This window comes from Chrysochloris asiatica, unplaced genomic scaffold (genome assembly GCF_000296735.1).
Source record: "Chrysochloris asiatica unplaced genomic scaffold, ChrAsi1.0 scaffold00067, whole genome shotgun sequence".
Classification (NCBI taxonomy): domain Eukaryota; kingdom Metazoa; phylum Chordata; class Mammalia; order Afrosoricida; family Chrysochloridae; genus Chrysochloris; species Chrysochloris asiatica.
In genome coordinates, this window is record NW_006408585.1 from 1,298,431 (window position 1) to 1,325,159 (window position 26,729).

Consider the following 26,729-nt stretch of genomic DNA (forward strand, 5'->3'; position numbering starts at 1 on the left):
TTCTTGGATCAACTATCAACACTCATGGAAGCAGCAGTCAAGAAATCAAAGGACGTATTGCATTAGGCAAATCTGTTGCACAAGACCTTTTTAAAGTGTTGAAGAGCAAAAATGACAGCTTAAGGACTAAGGTTCACCTTACCCAAGCCATGGTATTTTCAATAACCTCATATGCGTGCAAAAGCTGGACAGTGAATAAGGAAGACCGTAGAAGAATTGATACTTTTGAGTTACAGTGTTGGAGGAGAATATTGCAAGTGCCATGGGCTGCCAAAAGAACCAACAGATTTGTTTTGAAGAAGTGCAGCCAGAGTGCTCCTTGGAGCCAAGATGGCCAAACTTTGTCTCTCATACTTCGGACATATTGTCAGGAGGGACCAGTCACTGGAGAAGGATATCATGTTTGGTAAAGTCAGAGAAAAAGAGGAAGACCCCCAACTAGATGGATTCGCCAAATGGCAGTATTGATGGACTCAAGTGTGGCAAACAGCAGTAGTGAGGTTGGCCCAGGATCAGGCAGTGTTTCGGTCTACTGTACAAACAGTTGCTATGAGTCGGTACTGACTCGATGACACCTAACAATAACAACAAGGATTATTTCCTGAGAATAGATTCCTAATGTAAAAGATTGAGTCAAATGTTAGAATGTTTTTCAAGGATCTTGAATCATACTGCTAAACTATTTCTCAAAAGAAATTGTTGTTAGGTACCATCAAGTGGATACAGATTCATAGTGCCCCTATGTACAGCAGAAGAAACACTATCACACACACATACACACACACACACACACATGTATATAGATATATATACATACACACATATATATGTATGTATACTTAAACAAATTGAAAATACATTTCTTTTATACATTTTATTCATTAGGTTCTCTGTTTTTCTAATTTCTATCAATTCTCTATGTATTAATGCAAACTTTACTCTATCATACTTTCTGGAAATATTTAAGTCTATAGAATTATTTAAAATAGTAAGAAGCTTAAAGTATATTGTAATCATAACTTTCTTCTCTGGGTTATGCTTAAGTGAACTATGTTATTATTATATATTATATAGTCATTCAAATTATGTATATACTAGGCATATAATTTACTAAAAGCCTACATTCTTTTATATATCCCTGGTGAATTTATAATCAAAATATGCTGATGTAAGTATTCACATAATTTCCTAAGGAGCTACAGGATGCTTTTGCCCCAGTGACAAAGAAGAGGATGAGCCATTCGTTTGTGCCCAAATGCCAATATCATTAATTATATAAATACCAGTTTCTATACTTTTAAGTGTATACTCATTCTATTTTTGTAAATCACATAAACTTGTCTAAAACTAATTATTAAAAAAAGGAAAAGACATTTTCTTTACTATTTTGACATATGGCTTAACAGTTATCTTCCAAGGACTACTGTTAAGCTAGTTATTTGGATTTGGGTGTGTTTTTTTTTTAATGTGAAAAAATATTTTTATACTGAATGTGTATGTTTCTTCTAATTAATAGTATATTAATTAAAACATACAACTGTGTTTTCATGTTCTGTATTAAAAACAAGAATGTTGTCTTTACAATTGATGGAGTTTTAGACTTAATGTAATATGGTATATTTGGGGGAGGCTGACTTTGCACATCAGATTGATGGCAAAGACTTATGTCTATGACTGAACAGATCTTCATATAATTAGATAACCAGAACTGAGTATTTACTTAATGGTAGAAATGTTTTTGAAAGCATTTACCCCTTGCATAAAAGTTCAATAGTTAATAATTGTTTCAAACTGAATTCAAATTAGTATATAAAATCCTTTTCTTTTACACATGTCCAAATATACAGAAAATGGTTATGATACTAAATGCATAACAAAAAACTCAAAGCTCTCTCTGTGTGTATGTGAGTTACTGGGTCATGCAAACAGTTAATGCATTTGGTCGATAACCAAAAGGATTGGAAGTTTGGATCTATCCAGAAGCATCTTGGAAGAAAGTCCTGACAATCTACTTCCAAACACTAATCCTTTGAAAACTCTGTAGAGCACAGTTTCACTCTGACATACATTAAGTTGCCCTGAATTGGAATCAACTTGACAGCAACTGGTTTGGTCTACATGAAGGATCGTCAAAAAGTTTATTGAAAAATTCCATTATCTTTTAATTTATTAGACTCATAGGTTAGAAGATGCAATATTTTAAAGATGACAATTTTTCGAATTGTTCTATAAATTAAATACAACCCTAATGAAAAGTTAGGAGTCCTGGTATAGCGCTGTGGGTTCATGCGTCAGACTGCAAAGCTGTTTGAACTGCAAGGTCAGTGGTTCAAGCTCACCAGAAGCTCCTTGGAAACCCTATACAGGGTCGCAACAGATTGGAACTGACTTGATGGCACTTAACAACAACAACTGTAACCAAAGTACAACTACAGAGTAGTGGGAAGCCATGTGTGAGCACCAGCGAACAGGGCTTGTCTGGGCAGGGCATCATGACCCACATTTACTGAGGTGTTGCTGAAGGCCCCAGAACTCTGCTGGGCCCTTTACAGATGCCAGTTCACACAATCAGGGATGACTTTTCACTACTAACAGGATCCTCCTTAGTAAGGCTAAGGAAGGACTCCAGAATGGAGGACTAACATAAACAAAGAAGAGCCTCAAAACGAGAGGAACTAGAAAGAACATAGCAGATACCCTGGTTCTGAAAAAAAGAAAGACTGTCAGATGGGAAACTGGTATTAGAGGCACAACAGAAGGGTAGCTGTGTGTCCTGAGACACAACGTGGAGGTCATCTTTGGAGATCAAACACACTGGATTCTCTGAAAGGGATCAACCCAACCCCACAGCCATCAAATAAACACTGACTCATAGCAACCCTATCTGTATAGGGCAGAGTAGCACTGCTCCTTAGGGTTTCTCAGACTGCATCTTTATAGGAACAAACAACCTCATCATTCTCGCTTAGACTGGCCATTGGGTTTGAACCGTCAACCATGTGGTTAGCAGCCCAATGCTTAGCTTACAATGCCTCCAAGGCTTCTTGAGATGGGAACCAAAGTTCCCTGGAATGAAAACCAGATGAGTACAGATGCTGAGACCAGGCAAACCTAGATGCTGCCTCTGCCAGATGGAACCAGACTGAGTGCTCCAACTGACTGTTCTAGAGATCGCTAGCCTTCCTCAACGAAGTCTGACACAAAACCAGGTACACAGACTAGCACATTCTGTACAACTGGCCTCCAACAGGCGCTCTTTCTGGTTGGTCAGAGCTGAGAAAGTGGCTCCCAAACCACTAGTCATACTGTACTGGCTGGGTCTGGACCATAAGTGCCACTTCAGCTTCAGAAATAGAAGCGAGGTTAATAAATACAAAGAGTTCTACTCGATATTAGATAAAGTCCAGATATTAGATAAAGACTACTGTTGTTGTTAACTGACCCATAGCGACTCTGTATAGGGCTTCCAAGGAGCGACTGGTGAGCTTCAACTGCTGACCTTGCAGTTCAAACTAACTTTACAGTGCAGCACATTAACTCACAGCACCACACCAGGATAAAGTCTGGTGTGGAGCTGGAGGATAAGCACTTGACTGCAATGTCAGTTTGAACTGTAAATCTGGCAGTTCGAATCTATCAGCCACTCCTCAGAAACCCTATACAGGGTGGAGTCAGAACTGACTTGACAGCACTTAAAAACAAAGAGGCAAATTGCTTGTAAGGATCTCATCTATTTAAGATGTTGCTCTCAGCAACTAGGAAGCCTGACAAACTTGTTAAGACAACCAGGTTTAAATAACTACATTTCACATGTGCTTTTGACTCTTTGACAGCACCTTCGCTAGCACTCACAAGAACAAGGCGGAAAACAACTTTCTTGTATAGTCACATAGTGTAGTGTATTCTTTTGATTATAGAACCATACTTCTGCTACTTGCACATAAAACCAGAGAAAACAATGACACCTAGTGTCCAAAAAATGTTATTCTTAGACAATATGTAGCTATGGTTGGTAAGACTATGAAGGCAGATGGACCAAATTACAGTTCAGCTTACACATCTTTACAGAAAGTGAATAAATAAAAAGGTAATTTTTCCTAAATCCACAAACAGAGGAATTTTTCCTACTGTTGTCATTCTCTCCAGCCTGGTGTGAACTTGCAAGTTCCTTTTACAGAAAGGTTCAGGCTGTTACAAGCTTACATATGCAGCAGCAGGGGTGACCCCAGTTTAGCAGACGAACATCCCAAGAACCAAAATCCAATGTGAAAATAACCCAGCATCAACTTGGGAACTAAGTTTTCAAGTCCTGTTAATAAATTCAACAAATCCTTAGGTACCTGGTTGAAACTGAGTCACAAGTAACTTCTTTTAAATCAAGTTTTGAACATGACCCCATTTAAAATAGCCTCTCTGCTGCCATGTTACATCTTACAAGTGAGCCCCCTGTATAGAATTTCCTTTTGGAACTTGGACTCACCGCTGTTACCCTTTTCTTCAGGTTCTCCTTTCCCATGTACGACGCCTGAAGTGAGAGGACATTCTCTTCTTTTTGAATCAAAGTTGTTAAGATATTTTTTAAATTCTGGTATTGCTTTAACAGCTCCAAAACTCTTTCACACTGCTCAAGGCTACAAAGAGAAATAATGTAAAGCAGAATTAAATGTCTGAAAATAAAACCATTCTTTTGCTTTGTAAGCACCCGATAAGCAATTACTAGTAAGTTACAGAAATTGTTTATGATGTTTTTTTCAAGTAAATCTAAGAATGAGGGGATAGGTATTTGTTTAACAAATAGATAGTTTAAATCATCACTGGATTAATATTTTTACCAGGTCAACATTAAAACCACTTTATATAAGTTCTAGAGGGAAACCCAGTAAGGAATTAGCATGTGTTTCATTATTAACTAAATGGACAACTTGGAACACAGTGTTTACCAAGCATTATTTTTGGAGGACATCATGTTTGGTGAAGTAGAGGGCTGGCAAGGGTGAGGGAGACCCTCAGTGAGATGACTGGTACAATTAGCACAACACTGACCGCAAACACACTGGCAACTCTGGAAACGAAACACACGAGGCAACATTGAGTTCTATTGTAACATTCAGTTCTAAGGTCACCATGTGTTGAGGTTGCTCAACAGCAGCTATCAACAATTTTTCTATTCATTCAAAATGGAGCTTTTTTGAAAAAGTAAAGCAGTAGAGATAAAGTGGCATCTCTCTTTTTTTTTTTTAAAGTTATGGCTGGTCACTAATTTGACACGGGACCTTGAATAAATTACTTTAGCATCTTTGAATCTCAATTCTTCTGTAAAATTAGAGTTGTTGTTGTTGTTAAGTGCTGTCGAGTCGTTTCCGACCCATAGCGACCCTGTACAGGGTTTCCGAGGCGGTAAGTCTTTACGGGAGCAGAATGCCTCATCTTTCTCCCACAGAACAGCTGGTAGTTTTGAACTGCTGGCCTTAAGGTTCGCAGCCCGATTCAAATACTGCAGGTAGGTGTTATCCTAACTACTATAAACTCTGGGTTCCAGTAGGAAAGAGGAGATACACTCAGGTGGAATTCTGAAGAGAATATAGTCAAAGGACCACAGACAGAGGTGTTGTCAGAGTTAAGGGAAACCACCAGGGATGCGGAGGTACCAGGGAATATAGCCATAGCAAGAATATTGTATCATTCACCCTCCAGGGGCAAGGGCAGAAAGTGCCCTGAGCCCTGGAAGAAGGCACGATCACAGGACAAAGGGGAAGAACATCCTGACTGCTCTCTCTGTTTGCCCTGAATCTCCTACTAGTACCTTCCAGTTCTTAACTGAATTGGAAACGTTGGCCTGGGGGGTGCAGTTTGTAGGGATCAGCCCTCTCCACCACACCCCGGACCCAGACAGGGACTCAGCAGAAGAGGGCATAAGAGGAGAATACGCACAGTTGCCAACTGGGACTGACAGTCAATGGCTTTCACACAATTAAGAAAAATTAGTAGGCTTTGCTCAGGCACTGTAGGCAAGACTACAGTGAATTGGATAATTATTGGCTAGAGTAATCAAGTGGATCTAAGCTAGATCCACTTATCTTCTGGGGGCTCTAGGAGAGACTCTGGTTCCTTGCCTTTCACGGTGCTAGAGGCCATATATCTTGGCTCTTGGTCCTTTCTTCCAGTTTTCAAACTGGCAGCATAGCATCTTCAAATCTCTGTCTCTGATCTCTGCTTCTATCCTCATCTGACTTTGACCCTCCTACCTCTTCTTTGTAAGGACCCTTTGGATAACTCAGGAACCAGACTCTCTCCTAGAGGCCCCAGAAGATAAGTGGATCTAGCTTAGATTTTAGGATTTGGGATCTCCAGAATTGGAAGCTGATAAATCTGTGTTATTATTAAGGCATTAAACCTACAGTAATTTGTCACAAAACAAATATAGGTGGGATACTGGTAATTAGGAATACAGTGTATATTTGTTATCCCTAGTAGACAACCTGTTTGGTGTCTTCCAGCTATAATCTGTGCTTTAGGTGAGCTTCCAGTCTAACTCTTATGACTTTAGGTCCAAGGGATATTTTGTTAACATAAAAATTTCAAAAACTTTGTTGGTTACAGACAATTTTTTCAGATTTGGGAGGAATTGTGTGCATTACCATTCAGTGACTGAAGCCTTTGTATTCTCCCACAAAAGCACTGTACTTTGGCACTGCTGACTCAAAGTTTTTTCTCTGACATCTTCGAATTGTGGAAGAGAATTAGCCATTTCTTGCAAGTGTTTCTTCTCTTCTTCATATTCATCTAGCTCCTTTTCTGCTCTGATCAGCAATTTTTTCCTAGATGATGGGAGAAAAGTTGATAGCCAATGATTACCCAATTCAATTCTATGAAATATGGATAATTTGAGGAACACACTAACTTTAATTTATCTCATGAGGTTTGTGTCAAAATTACACATTTCTGGGACAAAGTTCAGGAGGTTTCTTGCATTTCTGCAATATCAATTTGATGTTTCAAATGTAAAAACTATACAAAACCATGAGGAGTAATACTCTGTGATGAACACACTTGTAAAGGATGTGTACACACAAATGAAAACATGTGGCAGGCAAAGATAGTACATGAGTATACATGCATGTACCATTTTGATATGGAGAGAAAGAAAAGGGATGGATGTGTTGCAAGGCTCTGAAGAGAGGGTGAAGAGGTGGCAAGAGGAAGGGAAAGAGTAAGGGAAAAGCTGGCACTTCTCTGTGGATGAAAAGCTTTTCCATCAGTAACCAGTAAGAAAGTGTAAAACGAAACCACAATGAGATAGCAGTAGAATGGTAATGATTTAAAAAATGGAAAACAGATGTTGGCAAGGTTGTGGAGAAACAGGAGCTCTCATCCACTGCTGGTGGGAATGGGGAATGGAACATCTACTGTGAAAGACAATTTGGCAGTTTCTCAATACAGGCAGTCCCCGGGTTACAAACAATGGATTTACAGACAACTTGTACTTTTCCTTTCATGCTATCTAAATTCACCTTCACTTTGAACCAACTCCTACTTGCAACACATTTTGCATAGCAATCACCTTACTTGCTGTACATGCAGCTTTCAAATTACTGAAAAGGCTTTTTTAAAAAAGTTCTTTTTCTTATAGTAAAGTAAGACCCATAAGCACCTAGTCTGATTATTTAGTTTCAAATTCAATGGAAAGACTTACTGAGGCTTAGGAATGAATCTCGTTCGTAACCTGGGGACTGCTTGCACATTGAACATCGAATAAAATATGACCCAGCAATCCCAATTTTAGATATAAGCCTGGAAGAAGTGAAAGCAGAATGCAAACAGAATACACCAGTGTTCATTTTTCACAAGCACTTTTCACAATAGCCAAGATGTAGAACCAACCGCAATGTCCATCAATAGATGAATTGATAAACAACACACGGTATATACATACAATGGACTGCTATTCAGCCATGAAGATAAATGAAGCCCTGATACAAGGCACAATATGAATGGGCTTTGAAAACACTATGCTAAAGTCAAGAGATGACAAATACTGCATGTTTTCATTTATATGAAAGAAACAAATGCATAGAAACACCTAAGATTACCAGTGGTTACCAAGGGTATGGGGAAGGGGAGAAGGGGGATGTTTTGCTTAGGGGCACTGAGCTTATGTAAATGGAAGGAACTAACTTGTGCAAGGACAGTGATAATGGTTGTACAACACAAAGAACAAAATAAATGTTACTGAATTAAACATGTAGAAATTGTTGAAGTGGCCAAGGTTTCATTGTACATCTTTTCACCTCAATGAAAAAAATCTTTCTCTTCTCAAAAAGGATGCATTTGAACTAAGAATATTAACCTGCAAACAAATCCCAAGAGGATTAACTCTATTACCTGAGTCTCACTTCCTAGTTCTAGTTCCTTTCCTCCAAGTCTCTTTTGAACCCAAAAGCTTTCACAACCTACCACTCCAGCAAAACTGCTCTTCAAGGTCTCCATTAACTGCGACTCCATTAAATCCATGCTTAATTCTCAATCTTCACGTTACTCAATAAGCAGCAGTATGTGGCACAGCTGTTCACTTCCTTGAAACACCTTGACTTGGCCTCCAGAACTCGCTCGACTTGCTTCTTAAGGCAATGGCTGCTCCTCGGCATCTCTGGCTGGTTTCGCTTCATCTCTCTGGTCTATCAAGCGTGAGTGCTTGGAGTTTACACCTTAGGTCTCTTTTTTCTACCTATATATTCACTCACTCACTTGACAAGCTCATCTATTCTCACAACTTCAAATAACATTCTAAAATTTATATTTCTAGACTTCTCGCCTGACTCTAGGTGCCACCTATTTTGAACAGTGTTGTTGATACTGATTATTTGAATATCAAATAAGTATTTTAAACCTATCATTTCTACAACCAAGTACCCTTCACCTTTCTTTTAATATCTGGTCAACTTTCATCTTTCTCGCCTCAGTAAATGCCAACTGCATGCTTCTAGTTATTCAGGTCACATCACTGGAATCATCTTTGATCCCTCTATTTGTTTTATACACAATGTCCAGTGTATCAACAAATTTTGCAGACTCTTATCTTTCAAATGTATACAGACTATAAACCCTTTTTTCCAACCTTACCACGGGTCCATGCCACCATCATTCCATACCCGCAGCAGGTCACACTGTCTTCCTGCATATGCCCTGGCCTCATACAACCTATTTCCAACACATCCACCAGAAAGAGAGCCTGTTACAATGAGAGCCAAATATTTTGTTTCTGCTCAGAACCCTCTAATGATGCCCCACCACATTGAAAGAAAAAGCCAGGGTCATCCTATAACCTGCAATTTCCCCCCCCCCCCCCATTACTGCTCTTCTCTTCTCTGCTTCAGCCTCTATACTCCGTCACATACACCAGGACCATTACACAACAGGTCTTTGTACTTGCTGTTCCCTCTGCCTGGAAGGCTCTTTCTACCCAAGTAATCACATGACTTGCTCTCTCATCTTATTTTACCATTTGTTGTTGTTAAGTGCTGTCAAGTTGGTGCCAACTCACAGCAACCCTGTATAGGGTTTCCAAGGAGCAGCTCTTGAGTTTGAACCACAGACCTTGTGATTCACAGTCCAGTGCTCAGTGCCACACCAGGAATCCTTACTTATAGTCTCTGACGATACAATTTGAAACTGCGAACCCATCTTTTCAATCTCTCTCCCACTTCCTACCTTAATTTCTCTACACAGCTTTTTACCAACACCAAATATAGTGTTATCTCCACTATATTATAAGGCTCAGAAAATTTTTTTCCTATTTTGTTAACTGCTTATTTTCAATACCTAAAAGAGTGCCTGGCACACAGCCGACAGTCAATACACACTTGCTCTGTTAATAACCAGATTAATAATGAAATCATTTTATCATTTACAAACTTATGAGAACTCTTCAAAAAATTTCATGGAAAGATTCCTTTTTTTTTTTTAAAGCTTTTATTGTGAATGGAGAGACAGTTACATGGGAGAACTGGGTTTTGCACTCATCCTATATTTCGTTTCATTGCAATGACTACATTCCCCTCCCCTCATTCAACGGTATTTCCATTTCTTCTTCTTTTTTTAAATGTGCACAAAAACACTCAGGAATATATAATCTGTAAAACCTGCCTCCTGGCCACCAGCACACAGTCTTTCTCTTTCCATGAGTCTAGAGTCTTTAGCTGCTCTATCTCTCCATGTCACCATCTCTGTTGTAACTGCTTAATTCCATGATCTTTTCTTTCAATTTCTCCACTAACTTTTTGAAGCACTATAGTCTTTCACTTACAAATTCATATATAATTTATTACTTGTTATTTGTTGCTGCTGTTGTTAAGTACTGTCGAGTTAGTTCCAACTCTTAGTGACCCTGAATAAGGTTTCTGACACTGTTTTGTCTTTGTGTAACAGAAAGCCTCATCTTTTTCCCATATTGTGGGTGGTGGGCTTAAACCACCGATCTTGTCCAGTGGTTACCCTACAGAGCCACCACGCTCCCGCTTGTTATTTATAAACCTATCATTAAACTAACTCAACAGCAATTAATAGCAACAATTAAAATTTGCTAGGATTAAATTAATAATTTACCACTTCATTAAAAACAGAGGCACTTTAGGAATGAAAACTTCTTTAAGATTGAGGGTATAGAGAACCATCTGCAAATTTTCTGTAAATCAAAAATTCAAAAATTTTTTAAAAAACATTTTAAAAGGAGTGAAACAAGTAGAAAGTATTTGTTTCATCTAACGCATATGTGAATATGTAAATGATCTGGGTGGAAATGAACAGAAACAATTCTTACCTTTGTTTTATAGCTGGAATAGTTGGATCCTTAAGACCAATTTTACTAATTTGATTCTGCACATCTTGAACATTTTTAAGGAGTTCATTGTTTTTGAATATGCAAATCTCTAGCAATTTGTTTTCCTCAGAGAGTTCCTCATGTAGACCAAACTTTGTTGACAAAACATCAGTAAGCTTTTCACAGGAGGTGTGTTCCCCCTGCTCAGCATCTTTAAAGCTTAGATGAAGCATCTTCAAATGTTTATCCAAACGTCTAGCCTTATCTTTCATCAGATGAATTTTTCCCTCTGTGTTTTCTGTTGTCAAAGTATTTTCTGGCAATACTTGTGTATCTGAAGCTGAAAGCTCTGTACTAAGTTCAATGGAAAGTTCAGCTGTTCTTAGTGAAGCCAAAAACTCTTCCAGATTTCTTAGGGCCTCTTCGCTGCTCTGAACCTTGTGGCTCATTTCTTCAAGTTGTTCTATGCATTTCAGTATAAGATACTGAGTTGCATGTAGGTCAGATTTGTGTAATTCTTTGAATGCAAAATTGCCCGACTTTTCCCAGTTGTTAAGTATTTCAATCTGTTTCGCTATGGATTCTTGGATGTTCTAAAATAAATGCAAGAAAAGCTGAAAAGACTGAGCAGAAAAAAACATTAGGCTGTACCCAAAACTATCCCCAAATTAAATGTCTAGGATTGAACTGAGAAATTCTCCTGAGTTTCACCGAAGCTGGCAGCTCTGACAGAAGTAAGATGTTAATAACAACTGAGCAGTCTCAGCTGTTTCATTACCAGATCCCCTTTCTGAAGTCTCAAATCCAAAAGCAAAACACACGTATAAATCTGTTCCTTCATGGCAAATAACTAGAGACTTAACAGCTAAGAGATATGTTTTACAACCTAGTAAAAATAAATTCTAAGTATTTTTTATTTAACATGGGTTTTCAATAAGTAAACAGTGGAGTGTTCTTGCCAATTTAAGCAAATTAGTTTAGCAAGGTATTTAGGAATTTATTTATTGGAAAACGTGTTTATAATCAAGACTTCATTTTGAATGAAAAGAACCCCCCTTTTTTTTTTTAATTCTAGAGTACTTACCTCCAAATTTGCAAGGAATTAAAGAGTTGAGATTAAATGCCAAATCTGTTGAAGTCTAATATGAAGGTTTATTGAAGACTTTACTGTCATGGCCTTATATTCTACAGATAAACTATTGATACATAATGAAAAATCCATAAACACTTACAAATCTGTGAATAATGACTATTCTGTAAATACACTGTAAGAACTTGAGTTTACCTTCAGGTTTTGATTAATGCTATTAGCATCAGTCAGATGAAATTCCTGAATGGTCATTTCATGGAGGAACAAGTCCGAGTCGCAGAGAAGAAGTGATTCCTTCTCTAGTGGTAACACAATCCGCAGTGCTGTCTCTAAAGACTCCACTCTGGGTGAAATAAACCAGAAAGAAAGACACAGCACAATGGCATCTTATGAAACATACTAACGCCATTACTTTACCATGCACATAAAATTCTACCAATACAAATGCACAGAGTGATGTGTACAGATACTTACATTAAAACTCAAACCCAGCAATCTAAAATACCAATGAGTATGTTGTTGGCTATACCCAAGTGCCCTTAAATAATTTAATAGACACCATGTTTGAATGGAAAATTATTCTAAAATATGCTAGGCCCTTTTCTGTCTTTTGAAGTACAAAATACTAAATGCAATTTAACTGTCTTAATGACTAAGAAACTTCCGTATGAATATTAACTCCTTTATTAATGCAAATATAATGGATTTTAAAGAATAGAGTCTACTGATCATAAAATAAAATGTGTGATTGTAAGAAAGGGCTTCAAAAAGTTCATGGAAAAAAAAAATTTCTTTATCTTTTCATTTCCATTTTCCCACAATCTTTCTGAAGCTGCATCACACTAAGTAACACACACTGAATCTCAGTTCCCTCCACTGTACAATGAGGGTATGTACTGGATATAACAATATCAACCTTATTTTAGAAAGGAGGAAACCAAGACCCAAAGAGGTTCTGTGACATGGCCAAATTCATGCCTAAGGGAGGATAATGGGAAAAGCATGCATGTTGGAACTCAACAAAGCTTAAGTTCTACTTCAGTCTCTGGCTGGTGATATGACTTGGTTATCTTATTTAATAACTCTAAGCATCAGTTTCCTCATCTGCAAAATATCTATTACAATGGTAACCTGCTGGGTCAGAAGGTGGTACTAGCCAGGGAGTGGTTTTAGCTTATCTGCCCCGCTCTCCCCTTCCAAGCAGGTGTGACTCAGTGTGACTCGGTGATGCATGCTATGCATGCAGTCATACTAGAATGATGTCACACTGCTATATAACCTGTGGGTCATATTTGGCAAGATGCCTTCTTTGTTCTGTAGTAGTACATAAGGACTTCCCCCACATGAGGGGTACAGACAGACAGGAGAAGAAAGAAAGAGATGAAGGGAAGAAAGTATGAGAGAGTTCTCTGAGAACTAGAGAGAGTAGAAGAGCAACAGACTTCCTGAGACCCTTTACCCTGCACTGACCGATGTTTTGCTGAATAAAGAAATAAGCCATCTCCTCATCGTACCTCAAGTGTTCTTTTGGCTGCCAGACGCAGTGAATCTGTGGGCCCTTAGAGACCTTTACCTTACATAGCCTCTCTTGGGGTTGTTGTGAATACTAAATAAAAGACCATAGTTACTTACTTTAGTTCCATTGTCGTTACATGCCATTGAGTCAATTGTGACTCATTGCACCCCTAAATACAACAAAATGAAATACTGCCTGGTCCAATGCCATCCTCACATTGTTGCTGAATCTAAACTTAAAAGGGCATTTAAATTTTTTAATGAATTTGGTAAATATATGAATCAATTTCACAGTACTACCTGGCATTGAGGGTCCTTTGAAACTCCCTTACTTTTCCCTTCAGTTTGTCTCTTGCCTGAGCTATAACAGGCTTCTTCAGGTCACTCACAAGAGTTTCTAGCTTCAGTGACGTGCTTTCAAATTCTTTACAGCAAGCATCAGTTACCTTTTTTAAGACCTAGATGAAATACAGAAATTAATTCAACAACAGATTAATAGGCACAATTTTATATTGTCCTTAGAAATTGAGACATTCAACAATTGTGGGAACAAAGTTTCACATGAAAATTAAAAAAATATATATATTTTTACCCCAACTGTCTACAAGTAAACTCAGGGAACAATGATACTAAAAGTGCTTTCAAAAGACTCATTCAATGAAGTCAAGGGAGTCAACAAAATGGTTAAAGGTACCCAAACTTCCTCCCTTCCCCTACACTAGGTACACAGAATACAATTCAGAAAGATACATATATACAAATAGAGATGCTATTTCTTTTAAATAGTAGAACTTGCTATCCTCTAAACTAAACGACCATTGGAGCGAATCAAAACCACTTCTATACAAATGAAAACGGAATGAGATTAATCTGTAGATTCTAATTGAACATTTACAGTGTATGCTCTACTTATCTTGGTTCGCTCAAAAAAAAAAAAAGTACTGCTGCAGAATCCTACTGAAGGCTTATCATTCTCCCCAAGGATCAGTATAGCTTTTTCTAACCAATTCATTACTCAGACACGGGAGTAAAGTCTCAAGATAGTTTCTTAATTATGAAATTAAATATGCTAAATCCATCACTTGAACAACACACTTTGACACATAAATTTTGCTTATTCAGATGGAAAATGGAAGAGAAGCCAGATGGTAACATATTCCTAATAAAAAGAAACTAAACAACACAAGAAAGAATTGTAGGAACCACCTATGGCCCTTTCTCCAGACCTGATGGGTTTGCTGTGAGGGTTCATGCTAGTGTACTCCGAAAGCTGCGAGAATGTTGTATTGCAGTGCACAGATAACCTTAAAAATTAGGAAGACAGCTACTTGTATCACTTTACAATTCTTGTGGCAACCACTGGAGAGACTGTCTTTTTCTATAGCTCCTGAGTTAAGTTCAACACTTCCTTTGAAGGCTCTCCAGCATGATGAGCTATTACATAAAGTGAACTCCCCTCAAACCCACTGCCTGCCTCCTGCCCCTTCCTCATTGTCCAACACCCGGTAGTCAACAATTGGTACACTGCAATTTTAGACAATGTGAAAATTTGGTCAGTATGATGAATGATTGATACAAATATTGGAAGTCATGGTTTTTCATGTATTGCTAATTCTGAAAGACCATAGGAAGTGTTGGTTGAAACTGCCTGCAAACACACTGTTTCTAACCAAATTATCTGAAGCCTTTATCTTACCCTTAACACAATTTAAATGCTGCAAGCATTAACATCTGGAGTTATCAAAATAGAGCAGGATAAATAGATTAGGAACCTCAAACAAAGACTTTCCTAGATTTTGTACTTACTTGAAAGCAAATGACTTTTTGGGATAAGCAACACAAGAAAAGCAACCCAACAAAGAAACTTCTAGCACACATGACCTCAGCAAACATGATTAAGCATATACCCATGGTAGTATAATTTTCTAATGAAAGAGACAAAAACAGAAATCATTTTCAGCAATGACCTGTAGATCTGTTAGTTTATCCTGTAAACAATCACTACTCATTTCCTTGTCACTAGAGAAGTCAGAAGTAATCTTGAATTTGTTGTTTTGCAGGTGTAGTTCAAGATTTTCTCTGTGGGTATCATATCTGTTTTAAAAAAAAAAATTAAAGCAGTTACTTCATTTTAAACATAAGACAAAACTTATCAAAAATTACTATCAATTATGCATGAGAAAATCCCAAGAAAACTCTTTTTAAGTTACTTAACTACATAAAATATTACTACTAAATTAAAGCAAAGACATATTAAATTATGTTTGCATTGATGAAAGATTTTAGGTATATTTTTCCATTGCTTAAGAGTTTACCTGTCTTTTGTGTGTTGTGTTTTAGTGCTGTCGAGTTGGTTCTGACTCACAGTGACCCCTTTGTAGGGTTTCCAAGGAGTAGCTGATGAATTTGAACCATGGACTTTTAGTTCAAACCCACCTTGCGGTCCAGTGCTTTATTCTACAGAGGCACCACACCAGGACTGCTTACCTCTCTAGTAAGCTATTTATAGATGCATTATAATCCTTTTCAGACTTCTCTGTGATGCTTGTTTCATGATGAGGCTTTAACTCTGGTGATTCCAGGTTAGAATTCTCAATTGGTTCCATTGTCTAAGAAAATATGCAACAAAGCAACCATGATATATTCAGTACCCTGACCATCGCTTTATGTTACAAGGCTATAGCATTAATTTTTTAATACCCCAAACCAGAGATAGAGTTTCTTAGCTGTTTCTCAGCACAGATCAACACTGGGTTAGACTAGGTCTCTCATATTCTAACCAGTATGCAAGACAGTAAAAGAGCACTAGCAGCCCCTACATCCTGCTTCTGCCTATGACCACAATGTTAAATGCCCTCAAATTAATTTTGATTTTTAGCAGCCCTGTATAGGGTTTCCGAGGAGCAGCTGGTGGCTTTGAATTGCCAACCTGTGGTGAGCAGTCCAGTGCTTATTCTATAGCACCACACCAGGACTCCACCTTATCTTTCTTCCTTAGAGTGGCTTGTGGGTTTGAACCACTTTCCTTGTAGTTAGCAGCCCAATGCTTAACCCATTATGGCAGACAGGCTCCAAAGCACATGGTCATGGACTTTGGACAGCTACAAACCTAACAAGCAGAGAAGCGAATCACTAAAAAAACAAAACAAATATATTTCAGTCCTTCCCTACATGCTCAAACTGGTCATCTAGGTTAAGATATACAGCAAATGTTCACTTACTTTGATTCCAAGAATCTGGAAATCTCAATTTCAAGGGAAGGTAAAATACATTACCATGAGAGAAAGACAATGAAAAATGGACTGTTTTATCTCAACGCAGCTAAGGCATTAAGTGCAGATTAAGCCGAGTCTCTCTTACCCTCAATACTAGTGTGTTGTTATCAAGTGCCTCTGAGCTGGTTCTGACTCATAGCGACCCTGTATAGGGTTTCCAAGGAGCAGCTGGTGAGTTTGAACAGTCCACCTTGTGGTTCAAACTGACCTTGCCGGCCAGTACTAGCTTATCCTATAGCACCACACAAGGCTCCAATAGTAATGGTTCATAATGGACTATTTTTCCAAGAACCTTTTGTACCATCAGAGAAAAGATAAAAGTAGGCTGCTATAGCATTGCACTCAAATTTTTGAAAAGCAGCCATCCTTGTATGGTATGTGGGAATTTTCAGTGAATGAAAACAGTCAGATAATAAAAACCAGTATTTAATGAGAAATGGATTATTGTGTACTTAGAGCTTTTCATTGGGTTTACTTCTAAAATACACTAGCCACATACAACACCTTTTCAGCTGATAGTTGATTATCTGATTTTGCAGATGGCACCTCACTGTAGGCATCTCTTCCTCCATTCTCAGAGGTGTTCGTGGTCCCCCTAGGAAGGAACCAAAAGTTCATACCAAAGTAAAGGGGAAAAAAATGAAACCAAATAAAGCTTATGCCATTTAGCTTTGCATAAAGGTTTTCTCTAAAGAAGCAGTCATTCTTCTGAAGTACTAACTTGGTTTTAGATGTGCCTCCCATAGGTTGTAGGGCCATATGAATCTCAGAAGCGGATTTCCTAAGTCTCTCTATCTTTTGTTGATAATCCTTAAGTACTCTCTTTATTTCTTGTCGACTCTTCTGTGAAGTTAGTTCTTCGCACAGCTCCCCCAGGACTTCCATGTGATGATCAAGCTGGTACAGACTGCCCTCAGAAAAGCAAGCCTGAGTGAAGGAAAAAGGGCAGAAATGTGTTTCAAATGAGTTTACATGATCATAGGCAGCCCCCAGATTATGAACGAGTTCCACTCCTCAAGGTGAATTTAAGTCAAATTTGAACATTATTAAAATAGAACAGTGAGTTTCGGTTATTATCTAACATCATATACATCTTTATATATAGTGTGCCTTTGTTATGCGTAACTAACATTAAAGAAATACTTCCAGATACACTAAAGTGATTTTTAACATAATAATTACAGTAATAAAAAAAAAGTTTGGGTCACACTGTAACACCTGTTTGTTACCAGGAACCATTGTTATCAACCTCAGATTTTTAACATAATCGGATTTACAAAGTTGATTTCTAAGACTACAGGTTGTAAGTCACACATACAGAATGTAAGTCACATTCCTAATTTAGGGACTGTCTGTATTCCATAGGATTACAAACTAACAGAGGCCCATGACTGTAACAGACTTTTATAGGCAATCCCTGGTTTGTCAGGTCTACTAACAGGCACTAGTGATACAAAGATAAGGAAATTAGCCCTAAAAGGATTCCCAATCTGGTAACATAGATGCACAAATAATGAGAATATAGCATGATGAATACTGTGGTGAATCACTGTTCTGCTTTAAGAAGTCGGTGAGCTGCCTGTCTTTCTTTCAGCTAGCAGTGGGGTGCTTAACTCATTTTTGTTGAGTTTTAGTGTCATTCAGGGATTCCATATCAATATAGAGGAGGCAGTTAAACCCTGGAGTGGACAAAATTACTAAGAAGAAGGTTAAAATTAGTCAAAGATAACAAAATAAAACAAGAAAATGTGTCAAGGATACTAAAAACAAAAAAATACTAAGGAGAAGCAAGAAAGACTGGTATTGGGCATGCCAAGGCAAGAAAAGTTAAAACTATTTGCGAAATGGAAGAGTGATCATACTGCCAGCAGGATGATGACCCAAAGGGGATCATTAGATTTGCCCCAGTTGGTTTGGTCCTTACATCCTGAATTGTTACCTTTCACAAAGACCATGCTTCTGGGGTCACGGTGTCCTGGCAAGAACAACTATGGGTACTTCAGCAATGGTCAACAAATTTGTTACCAGTCTTAAGAACAGGGAGCTAAGCATGGGAAATCATGAAATATTAACTCAATGCTGAATTTTTCTCAGTTCTCAAAAAGCAAGACGCACAAACCTGAGCTAAAATTCGGCTGCATACATGATAATTCCCAGAGATTAGAAAGGGCTGAAGTAATTTTCAAAGCATATTAACCTGAGGCTAACAACATACATGGCAAATTAAGATAAACTGCAAAATAACATTTAAATGGGAACAGATTCTTCTACCTCATGTTCCTTTACGAGACCCTTGGTCCTTCCTCGGCGAATTCGTTTCTTTTCTTTATTTATTTGTTTTTCAAGTTTTGAAATAGTCTCATTAAGTTTTCCTTTTTCAATGTCTATTTTTAGTTGTTGAATATATGAAGACAATTCATGATGGAGAGACTGCAAAAAACAAAGGCACATATTAACCATGGAACAGAATATACCGAAAAGTCTTTACTGAAAACACAATAATATAAGTAACACAGGAAATCCACAGAGATTAAATGGCATTCTGATCGATCCTCATGTCTTTGGGGAGGATGTGGTTTCAAAACATCCGAGATCCATACGCGATTTTTTCCTTCGCAACTAAAAATGTGTTTTTATTTGTGAAAGGCAATAAAACAACAAGCTATAGAATGGAAGGAAATATTGGTAAAACGCATCCACTAAATGACTTTCACACAAAATATGCAAATAACTGCTAAAACTCAGCAATAAGAAAACAAACAATGCAATTTTAAAAATCAGTCAAGGATCTAAACAGACCTCAAAGTTGATGATACAGGTGGAAAATAAGCATGCGGAAAGATGTACACAGCATTTGCCATTTTGTTAATGTTGTTAAGTGTTGTCAAATCAATTCCAACTATATAGGGTTTCAGTGGAGCTGCTGGTGTGCTTAAACTGCCAACCTTGTGGTTAGCCATCCAGTGCTTAGTCTATATATAGCATCACATTTTCCATTAGGGAATTACAAACTAAAACAACAATGAAATACAACACACAACTGTTTGAACAGCTAAAATCTAAAAGAACTGACAATATGAAATGCTGGTGAGAATTCAAAATAATACAGTCACCTGCAATATTAGTTTGGACATAACTTATAAGCCAAATATACTAGACAATCCAGTAATTTTGATCCTAGATATTTGCCTAATGGAAGTGAAAACTTAAATCCATGCAAAAACCTGCACACAAATACTGATAGCAGCTTCATCTATAAACAACAAAAATTGAAGACAACTTTGATGCCCTTCATTTGGTGAACGAATAAACAAACAGTGGTACATCTACACAATGCAATACTGCTGTTGTTAAGTGCTGTTGAGTTGATTCCCAATTATAGTGAACCTGTATAGACTTTCTAAGGAGTGGCTAGTGGCGGTAATGTCATACTAGGACTCTAATATTAATCAGTGATGCAATGTTCTTCAGTGATAAAGAGAAATTATCAAATCAAGAAACGACATGGGGTGAAACATAAATGCATCTTACTAAATGGAAGGAACCAAGTCTTGAAGGCTACATATGATTCCAAGTATGTCCTTCTGGGAAAGACAAACTATACAGACAGTAAACAGATTAGTGTTAAAGGTTGCCAGGGGTTTGGAGATGGAAGTGGACTTGAATAGGTAAACTACAGGTGATTTTTCTAGTTGGTGAAACTATTCTACAAAATACTATGGTATATATCTACAAAATATAATGGTAACCAAAAGACATCAAGCAGTTGTCAAGACCCAGCGAATTTGACAGCACAAAGAATCAAACTTAATGTATATCATTTTTTTAAAAAATAGTGAGGAACTCAGAAGCTCCCATGGAGGAATGCAGAATGTAACAAAAGAATCCAATTGTATTACAAAGAATCTCTGTATGAAACAACTTCACTGAAAGGGTTAGAGGAAGAAGATAATGATCTAAGTAACTTGAGAAATGAGTAGTCTGTAAGCAAAAAAGTTGTACATCAGGAACTGTATTCTAGTTGAAAGACTTGTTTCCTCCGGGACACCAGCTAACAGTTCTGAAACCATGATACATGTTTACCAGAACTGAACAATGAAGTAAATGAATGGTGGATGGTGGGGGCCACAGTTGTAATGGAAGGTGGTAGATAAGCAAAGGAAGGAGGCTACATTGACCCATGTGATAATGAATTCTAGTTGAAAACATTAATAAGAACTTATGGTTTAATATATAGATGGCTGCATCTGAATTTTTTTTTAGATATGGGTGTATACACAGGTTGCTATGTCAGTCAAGAGAGCCTAGAAGAAATAACATATTAACAAATAGCACAGATAGTGATCAGATCTACATTTCTAATGGTATTGTCTTTGTTAAGTGTTGTTGGGTCTGCTCCAACTCATAGTGACCCTGTCTGTATATGGTTTCTGAGGAGTGGCTGGTGGGTTAGAACCGCTGATCTTACAGTTAGCAGCCCAGTGTTTAACCTACAGTGCCATACTAGGGCCCAGGGTTCTAATACCATGCTCCAATAAAAGTAAGCAGGGGTTCTTGGAGAATCAACTATAAGATGACTGTGAATGACTGTAAGACTGAGGTAGGAAACATACAAGATAAGCATCTTGCACTGCCAGAAAGAAAGAAAGTACTCAGCCACAACAATGGGGGTACATCAAAAGGAAACACGAGTCAGCTGAAAGGGCTCCTAATGGTCCACACTGATTCCACTTAAAATCATTTACAGTCTTCTTATATTATTCGAACAACAAAATAATAAGACAGTATCGGAGTTTATGTATATGTGTGTATATAAAAGGAAGACCATAGAATAATTGATGCATTTGAGTTATGGTGTTGCAGAAGAATATTAAGGGTACTGTGGATTGTTAGAAGAACAAACAAATCTGTGTTGGAAGGACGACTAGAAGCAAAGATGGCCAGACTTGGTCTCTCATACTTGGTACAATTATCAGGAGGGACCATTCCGTGGAGAAGGACATCATGTTTGATAAAGTGAAGGGACAGAAAAAACCAAACCAAACCCCAGGAGACTCCCAAGGAGATGGAGTGGCACAGTGGTACTAACAGTGGACTTGAGCGTAGCAGCAACTGTGAAGGTGGTGCAGGGCTGGTGATGTTTCGATGTTTGTACACAGGGTCACTATGGGTTGGACCCAAATCAATGACACCTAACAATAACAATTGGATTATAAACCCCACTGCCACCGAGTCAATTCTGACTCATAGGGACCCTATAGGATAGAGTGGAACTAGAGTGTTTCTGAGACTTAAATCTTTATGGGAGCAGACCCCCAGGAGCATCTAGTGGATCTGCACAGTCCCGTTGCAGTTAGTAGCCCAATGCATAACCTTTTGTACCACGAGGGCTCCTAATTAGATTATAAAGTATAAAACAACGTCATGAGTTCATACTGATAGAATAAATAGAAGGGAGAATAGACAAATCTGTACAGAATAATTCCAAATAACCCAGTAGCTATTTCAGCCTGAGAGATGTAGAACATAATTCCCTATTCTTTAGGTGTGGTTCAAACCAACTTTGCAGTCCAGCACATTAATCCACAGTGCCACACCAATAACTATCATTAACTGAGCATAATATCTGTAGTAGATGTTTCTAGAAATCATCCTTCATCTTACGACAATCCTGCCAAGTTCTACATCCATTTTAGCAGTGAGGCTCCTAGAAGTCAAGAAGCTTACCCAATGTCATGACTGCTGAAGCAAAGTCTGTCTGACACCAAATCCTGTACCTATTTCATTATGAAGTTCTTTATTTGTATATAGGTCAGTATTATCTCTGTCATATCCAAGTAGGAAAACACAAGACACTCCAAATATCTAACGCAGAGGGAATCGAATGTTGGGAACTGAGTATACAAGCGATGAAAGAGCCGAGATACCAAAGACGAGACAGACAATCCAGCGATCACAAAAGGAAGCTGCTACCACCCTTGGGCTAGAGAGACTCAGTGGAGTCCACGGAGAAGGGCTGCCCATCAGAAGCTGGGACCATGGCAAGTCTGTCTTATAGAAGCAGGAGTCAAGCAAAGGCACAGTTTCTACCAGAGACAATGTCCAAGAGAGAGCAATAAAGAGAAATCCTTTAGCCTCATCTAGTCTCCCAAGCCCGAATCATCCTATAATTGTTATTGTTATTGTTATCATTGGCTGAACTCCCACAGAAATCAGATGATGTGGGAGCCTAGCCTGGGAATCACAGCTTGCAAGACTCAGCTCCTTTGGGATACACAGTAGGCGGGAAGGAGTGAGGACACCAGAACACTCTGGTGACCATCAGGCCCCAGATCAGCGGAAGTCCCAGATATATACACATGTTCTTACCTCCCATTTTACACCGATATCTCTACTCCTTTCTTCCAAAGACAATTTTACATCCTCAGTTACATTATTTTTCAGGTCTTCCACGGCATTCAAATACTTGGCAAGACTTTTAGAATTAAAAATGATCAGTGCCTCCTAAAAAAAGAAACAAAACCATGGAAATCTTATCTTCTACTGCCAAATTATGGTAGGTCAGTTTTAAATAAATAGAAATGGGAAGGGCTTCTCTGGAGGTTACTTGAGGATTTAAGGGAAACGTCTCTTGAAAAATGAGGTTATCATCCCTTTGGCATCTCTTGAATTTACTTGGAGGAGAAACGACACAGTTAAAGGTCTCTTCACACTATTCAAAATGGTTTGTTACTCCTTTGGTCAAAACGATTGTGCATGGTAATGACCCATTGACAACATGGGCTTAAAAATTCTCTAATTGGGAGCAGAAGACCATACTTCACAAGCAATACAATATGGAGAACACAGCAGCAGGTATTAGAGGTTAACGTTCATAATAAGGTTAATAGAAATGTCATTATACTGTAGGAAGCAGTACTGCCTTACCCTCAACTTCAAAGGTATGCCCAATGCCATCCACACTGGCAATCCCACCCTAGGTAAGCAGCAGCAATGGAAAGGGTTGTCAGCAATGTGTCTGCTCCTTACCTAGCAGACATGTGACTATCTAATGACTGAGGAAACAGATGTAAAAAAGAGGCAGAAAAATGGTAAGAAATGCACAAATAAGAGTGCCTCTAATTAAAAAGGATGGAAATTCACTCACTCACTCATTACATGCTGACTATGGGCCTGCTGCAGAAAAGGAGCTTCTCCCACGCTTCCATGCAGGCTGCTAGATTTATGACCTAGTGAGCTATCCCAGCCCTCTATGCTGGCAGAAAGCTCCCACTGCCCGGGTTTCCCCACAATTACATGGGTCTCAGGGAAATAAATACCTAGCAGGGCAGGGATCTTGTTTCTTCTGTAAAAGTATTACCACTTCACTAAATAACAGAGCCCAAAAAAAAGACAGGTCAGAGAGAGAGAAGCAGTTCAAGAACAAATATCTCCAACTTTTCCATCTGGTAGTGAAGGAGCCTACGAGCCTCTATTCTCCCTTCTTCCCTTCCTGGGCCAATCACCCCTGAAATCCTGCAGCCATTATTTCAGAGAGTCATTGACTATAACATCCATTTGATACTCTCAGCAACTAGGGCATAAAAGTGGAAAAGAAGACATGTGTATTGGTCAAAGTTGGTGGTTATGAGATACGAAATGCAAAAAGGATAACACCAACCAGGTGAGAAGGCTTTTAAAGTTGTAAAAATGGCAATGATGAAATAGTTGAAATAGGGTTCGGTGTGGTCAGCAATCCCTAATGGCAAAATAGGGTTATGGCCAGAAGAGACATGAAGGACTTGATGAGAAAGGAGAGGTGAGGTGGGAGCAACAGGTGGGTGGTGGTGTTCGTGGTGTGCCGTGGAGTGGGTTCCATCTCATATCGACTACTGCCTTAATTCATCTTTATCTCCTCTAAAATACCTTGCTCATTTCAGTTGTTCAATACATGTGTCAAATGGTAAGTGAATAAACAAAAGAAAATGTTTTGCTTTACTTTGTTACTGCTAGCTGTGGAGTTGGTGACCTTCATGCACAAGATGATTGACCCAGAGGGTTTTTACTGGCTAGATCACCAGACCTTTCTTCGTAGCCTATCTTAGTCTGGAATAGCCCCTGAAGCATGTTCAGTGTCACAGCAACACACAGCCTCCACTGACAGGTGTGGGAGCAGTACCAAATGTTGCTGTTAGTGTTGAATGCTGTCAAGTCAGTCCCAACTCATAGAGATCCTCTATAGGGTTTCCAAGGAGCGGCTGTGGGCTTTGAACCACCAACCTTTACCTTTGCTACATATCCTCTCAAGCACATTCCTCAGTGTTAATTGGCAGTTAAGTCTCTGGTTTATATCTTAAACTGTTACAACTGCTGAACAAAGCCATGAAAACTTACCCTGTAACTGTTTCTATACAAAAGCAACATAACTGGATTCCTATATTATGAATTGAGTTGTGTTTCACCAAAAATTGTGTTGCAAATCCTAACCTCAGTGCCTGCCTTTATGTTTCCTTTGGGAATGAGCTGTCTTTATTATGTTAATGAGGCAGGGTTCCTGTATGGTCGATTTTATATCTTAAGATATAGAAGAGCAGATTAAACAAGCAAGCGAGGAAGTGGAGAAGTGGGAAGAGATGCCAAGCAGCATGAAGACTGCCCAAGAGCAGAAGCTCAGAAGAGACAAGGACCTTCCCCAAAGCTAACAAAGAAAGCAAGCCTTGTGCCAGAGCTGCCATCCTGGATTCAGGCTCCTGGCTGACCAACTTGTGAGAAAATAAACTGCTGCTTATTAAAGCCACCTCCTTTTATTTCTGTTATACTAGCACTAGATAACTAGGATAGCATCCATAAGTAACTTTTATTAAAACCAACAGTATTATTTCTCATGCACAGAATCTGAACTATTCAAAATTCCTTTACAAGTTTTAGTTTCATTTAATGTCATGTCTCAAACAAATGTAGCAGAGGGAAATGGCCAGAATTATTATGCTCATTTAGTAACTAAAAAATCCAGAGAAATATTGGGAAATTTGCAAAAGTGATAGTAATTCTGCTATATAATTGCTGTGATGGATATATCCTGAGTCCAAGTAAGAGAGATAGATGATGGAAAAAATCTTACATGTGATGGTTGAAAAGATTCCCACCTTATATTTTGAAATGAGTCCACCATTGCTCTCTTTTTGCCCAAGTAACTGCTCAGCTCTAGTAATGTATGATTCCAGTTCCTTCTGTGATTCTTCCACCTTCAGTCTGACATCCAATTCAGGTGAAACATCAGTTGAATTCTTCAGCACTGCCGCTAGATTTATCATATTGATCTGTAGAGACACAAAATTCTCAATGCTTCTTAGAAAAATCTTAGAAAATTGCTAAGCCAAAGAATATTTCCTTTTAGTAGGAAGTCATTTATCCACTAGACAGGAGAATATTATATTTGTTATATTTTCCAATATGTTCTAAATTATTTTCTAATAAGTTATAATAAAAAAATTAATATTTTGTAAAATATTTCCAAGTAAACTGCTATACTATTACCCCATCTTCACCCTCCTACTGATTATTCAGTTAAAAAAAAAAAAACAGGAAATATTAAAGAGAGACCTGGATTTTCTCTTTAGCTTCTTGAATCTTTGTCTGAAGCCCAGCTGTGAGAACCTGCTGAAGAGACTCCTGACTTGAAATATTTTGTATATCCATTTGTAAAGTGTCTTCAGTTCTAGCCACAAGCTCTTCATACATAGACCCTTTGGCAATAAGATGCTATTAAAACAAACAGAAGCAAGCTCATCATAAACCACCCTGATTATATGTTGAACATTAAACTATATAATCTAATCAGGAAAACGTAAACACTAATTGTTGTTAAGTGCTGTCAAGTCAGTTCCAGCCCAAAACTATCGTGTATAAGGTTTCTGAGAAACAGCTGGTGAGCTTAAAACTGCTGACCTTGTGATTCACACCGACTTTGCAGAACCAGTGCATTAATCCACTAATTATTAACCTAAAGTAAAACAGATCTGCATTCCAAGAAAACTTGTTTTTAAGGCTCCTT

At 38.2% G+C, this 26,729-nt stretch overlaps 1 protein-coding gene across 1 annotated transcript in view; it reads right to left on the minus strand.

The window, feature by feature from the left end:
* The window catches only part of SYNE2 (spectrin repeat containing, nuclear envelope 2), a 366,194-nt gene that overhangs the window by 245,289 nt on the left and 94,176 nt on the right, over positions 1 to 26,729 (minus strand). Inside the window, exons 19-31 of the mRNA XM_006864568.1 lie at positions 26,279 to 26,437; positions 25,822 to 25,995; positions 23,066 to 23,200; positions 18,968 to 19,126; positions 17,418 to 17,623; positions 17,201 to 17,291; positions 15,909 to 16,030; positions 15,389 to 15,515; positions 13,722 to 13,879; positions 12,102 to 12,249; positions 10,817 to 11,409; positions 6,639 to 6,818; positions 4,481 to 4,631 (exon numbers count right to left, since the gene is read on the minus strand). Of these exons, the coding sequence (XP_006864630.1) occupies positions 4,481 to 4,631; positions 6,639 to 6,818; positions 10,817 to 11,409; positions 12,102 to 12,249; positions 13,722 to 13,879; positions 15,389 to 15,515; positions 15,909 to 16,030; positions 17,201 to 17,291; positions 17,418 to 17,623; positions 18,968 to 19,126; positions 23,066 to 23,200; positions 25,822 to 25,995; positions 26,279 to 26,437 (2,403 nt within the window). The remainder of the gene's footprint in view (positions 1 to 4,480; positions 4,632 to 6,638; positions 6,819 to 10,816; positions 11,410 to 12,101; positions 12,250 to 13,721; positions 13,880 to 15,388; positions 15,516 to 15,908; positions 16,031 to 17,200; positions 17,292 to 17,417; positions 17,624 to 18,967; positions 19,127 to 23,065; positions 23,201 to 25,821; positions 25,996 to 26,278; positions 26,438 to 26,729) is intronic.